General features: G+C 50.6%; 1 protein-coding gene across 1 annotated transcript in view; it reads left to right on the top strand.

Annotated features, from left to right (window-relative positions):
- The window catches only part of LOC129411176 (sodium channel protein type 5 subunit alpha-like), a gene marked incomplete at its 5' end in the record, with an annotated part of 40,924 nt that extends 37,675 nt beyond the window's left edge, over window positions 1-3,249 (top strand). Inside the window, 2 exons of the mRNA XM_055161063.1 lie at window positions 739-1,634; window positions 2,692-3,249. Of these exons, the coding sequence (XP_055017038.1) occupies window positions 739-1,634; window positions 2,692-3,249 (1,454 nt within the window). The remainder of the gene's footprint in view (window positions 1-738; window positions 1,635-2,691) is intronic.
- Window positions 3,250-4,230: the final 981 nt, after the last annotated feature.

Here is a 4,230-nt window from a genome sequence, read left to right on the forward strand (position 1 = left end):
AAATAAAAATGTCCCTGGTCGAGCGTCAGGTTCACAGACTCACAGGTCACTGGTGTGATTCCAGCTCCACAGATGAACACTGTTGTTGTGTCCTTGGGCAAAACACTTGACCCACCTCCCCCCAGTGTGTGTGTGTGTGTGTGTGTGTGTGTGTGTGTGTGTGTCGAGGGAGGACAAACTTCAGTCCCACAAACTAAATATGAGAATAAATAAAATATTAAAAAGATGAATGTGAGAATATCAGGCATCATTTGTGCTGGAGATTTGATTTGGCATTAATAAAAACATTTTAAGCAGCAGACTGTCCCCCTTCCCGCACAAACAAAACCAGAACTCAACCAGAACTAAACCAGGACTAAAAACAACTCTAAAACCAGGACTAAACCAGGATTTAGCCAGGACTTAACCTGCCGCCGGACCGTCCACCGCGTCTCCTCCCAGACATAGAACAATTTCTTTCTATTCTCCGTGTTTGACAGAGTTTAAGAAAGTAAAAGTTCCCCTCCAGTGGGACTTGCAGGCAGGAGCAGGACTGAAAATTACAATTCTTTGCGGGAATGGGACTCAAAATTCTGTCCCGTGCAGACCTCTAGCTCAGACTGAAGGCCTCATGTCCTGAGTCTGTCCCAGGGCGGCTGTGGCTCCAGAAGGTTTATGTTCAGTGACTTTAATCCAGTGATAATATTATTGACCCTCCTCTCTCTGTCTCTTCTCTTCTTCTCTTCTTCTCTGGTTCAGGAATCGTTCTCGCCGACATCATCGAGAAATACTTTGTTTCTCCGACGTTGTTCCGCGTGATCCGATTGGCTCGTATCGGCCGGATCCTCCGCCTGATCCGCGGCGCCAAAGGGATCCGCACGCTGCTCTTCGCCCTCATGATGTCGCTCCCGGCGCTCTTCAACATCGGGCTCCTCCTCTTCCTCGTCATGTTCATCTACGCCATCTTCGGGATGGCCAACTTCGCCTACGTCAAGCGTCAGAACGGCATCGACGACATGTTTAACTTCGAGACGTTCGGGAACAGCATGTTGTGTCTGTTCCAGATCACCACGTCGGCCGGATGGGACGGGCTCCTGGGGCCCATCCTCAACAACTCGCCCCAAGAGTGTAACCCCGACCTGCCCCACACCGGCACCACCGTCCGGGGAAACTGCGGGAACCCGTCCGTGGGCATCACCTTCTTCGTCACCTACATCATCATCAGCTTCCTCATCGTGGTGAACATGTACATCGCCATCATCCTGGAGAACTTCAGCGTGGCCACGGAGGAGAGCACGGAGCCCCTGAGCGAGGACGACTTCGAGATGTTCTACGAGGTGTGGGAGAAGTTCGACCCCGAGGCCACGCAGTTCATCGAGTATTCCAAACTGTCCGACTTCGCCGACTCCCTGTCGGAGCCGCTGCGCATCGCCAAACCCAACAAGATCAAACTCATCTCCATGGACCTGCCCATGGTCAGCGGAGACAAGATCCACTGCCTGGACATTCTGTTCGCCTTCACCAAGCGCGTCCTCGGAGAGTCCGGAGAGATGGACGCCCTCAAGCAGCAGATGGAGGAGAAGTTCATGATGGCCAACCCCTCCAAGATCTCCTACGAACCCATCACCACCACGCTCAGGCGCAAGCAGGAGGAGGTGAGCCACGGGCACCGGGGGCATCTGAGGGACGAGGGGGCAACTGTGGGACGAGGGGGCATCTGAGGGACGAGGGGGGGGGGGGGCAACTGAGGGACGGGGGGGTGAGAGGAGGTGTGTGGACTAAAGCACTTTTCTCATCTCCAGAACAAACCATGTTCACATGAAGCTTTAATTCGGAATAAATATAATTTAATTCTGAATAAAATAAATTTCTCTTTAAAAATTCCATGTAAACACTGAAACCCAAATGAAAATGATTCAGATTGAACCTGAACAGTGAAGAGTTTGTTTTGTTGTGATTTTAAATGTGACTGAGTTTGTTTCCTGGATCCTGTTTGTGGTTTGTTGTTGTTCAAATGCTGCTGGTGCTTCAGGCTCCTCGTGTCGTCCTCCTGGTCCTGGTCCTGGTCCTGGTCCTGGTCCAGGTCCTGGTCCTGGTCCTGGTCCTGGTCCAGGTCCTGGTCCTGGTCCTGGTCCAGTCGTGTCTTGGGACTTTGATCCACGTCTCTTTGGATTTGTGAGCGGGATGTGGGAGGGGCTGAGCTTTTGTCTTCTTCCTCCTTCTCCAGCGCTCTTCCCTTCTCCTCCTCAACTGGTCTAGTCCTGGTCTAGTCTTGGTCTAGTCCTGGTTTAGTTCTGGTTTAGTCGCGTTTTAGACTGAAAAAGTCTGGATGGTGTTTGTGTCCGTGGAGGAACGATAAACCCAGACGACAGAAAAGTCTGGAGCAATTAAAGTTTGTGTTTTCTTCCCAAAGACGTAAATCCGTCTCTGTCCAATCAGAACCTCCCCCAGACGCTCACACACAGGAAATCAAAAACATGTCACCAGTTTAACACGAAAACAACAAGAAAACATGATTATTTACACGGAAACAACAACGACAAGATTTGAATTCAGAATTAAAATCATCATGTGAACGTGGTGTGTGTCCCTCTGTCGCCCCCTACAGGACAAACTGCTCCACAGTTTCCTTTTATAAATAAAGTTTGATAAATAAAGTTTGATAAATAAAGTTTTGTAAATAAAGTTTGATAAATAAAGTTGTGTGTTCAGGTGTCGGCGACGGTGATCCAGCGCTGTTACCGCAGACACCTGGTGCGGCGGCAGGTGAAGGCCGCCTCCTACCTGTACCGGCAGATCGCCACGCCGCATCACCAGACCTCGCCCGACGACGACGACGCCATCTTCGGAGAGGACGCGCCGGAGAGGGAGGGGCTTATCGCCGCCATGATGAGGGAGAACTACGCCGCCGGCCTCTTCGCCATGGAGCGCTCGGAAACGCTCTCCGCCGGGATCATCTCGTCCCCGCCGTCGTACGACAGCGTCACCCGAGCCGCCAACGACCCGTCCGCGCCCGTCTGCACCCTGTCTGCGCCTGACACAAACACCCTGTCTGTCCCTGTCACGAACGACCTGTCTGCACCTGCCGCACTGACTCGGGGCGGGGCAGAGGGCGGGGCAGAGGGCGGGGCTCAGGGAGACGACGGGCCAGAGCACAAAATGGAGGACGCACACAAAATGGCCTCCGTGACGTCGTCTTCGTTGTCGGTTGCTTCCTCCGTTGTCGCGGTGACGGAGCGAGCGGCGGGAAATCAGGAAACCGAACCTTAGTCACAGATCGACCCGATCGCAGAAATATCCCGAGTTTTACCTGAAAAAAAAAAAATCTGTAAAAGTGTTTTCTGATGCACATGTTCCACAGACGCCAGATGAAGATGTCACAGGTTGAAGCTTTAGCCACAAACTCCAAACGTGAACTGTAAGAAGTTCCACTAAAAGCACAGAACATTTACTGTAAACGATTCTGAATCGGACTCAGGAAAAACCATCGCAGACTCCCTTTAGACACAACCTCCTCGAAATGTCTCCTCCTCCACCGCCGCCGCGGAACCGGCGTGATGATGTCACAGTGTCAGACGGAGGGCGGGGCCTGAGGAACTCTGGGAGCGTCACTGTTTTTACAAAACTCGAGCTCCTCATGTGTTTCTGCTCCACAGACTGAAGACCTCAGATCCTTTCAGCTGAAACTCCAAAAAACGATCTGACGACGACGACGACGACGACGACGACGACGACGACGACGACGAGTCTGTGAACGAGTCTGTGAACGAGTCGTTCTGTTACATTTCAACTAAGAACAAAAAACACTCAACACTTTTACTGTTTTAGTGTCAAACAAAAAAAGGTTTCTTCTTCTATTTCCAATATTCAATTTAAAGTTTATTTCAAATAAAACCAATGAAAAAACTGTCTCAAACCTTTTTATTCTCTCTGGTTTAACACAGAAACTCACTGAAGTTCTTCTGCTCAGAGCCGTTTGTTTGTGATTTCAGATTCGACTGAACAACAGAGAAACAAACTTCCACAGAACAGATCAGTAACAGATTTCACTCTCACATCGCAGCAGATCTGCAAATAATCCAACGATCAGCTGCTTCTCCTCCAAGGATCAGTAAAAGTCTGAGGTGCGGCTGATCCAGGACCTGCCCAGGACCCGTTTAGATCCAGGTTCAGAACCGGATTATCGGCTCTGGGTCTGTGTTTTATGTCGTCAGGAGCCTAAATGTTCTTCAGATCATTAAATCCAACTTC

Source organism: Boleophthalmus pectinirostris, unplaced genomic scaffold, assembly GCF_026225935.1.
Source record: "Boleophthalmus pectinirostris isolate CB_2022bp ecotype Guang Dong unplaced genomic scaffold, ASM2622593v1 HiC_scaffold_31, whole genome shotgun sequence".
NCBI lineage: Eukaryota > Metazoa > Chordata > Actinopteri > Gobiiformes > Gobiidae > Boleophthalmus > Boleophthalmus pectinirostris.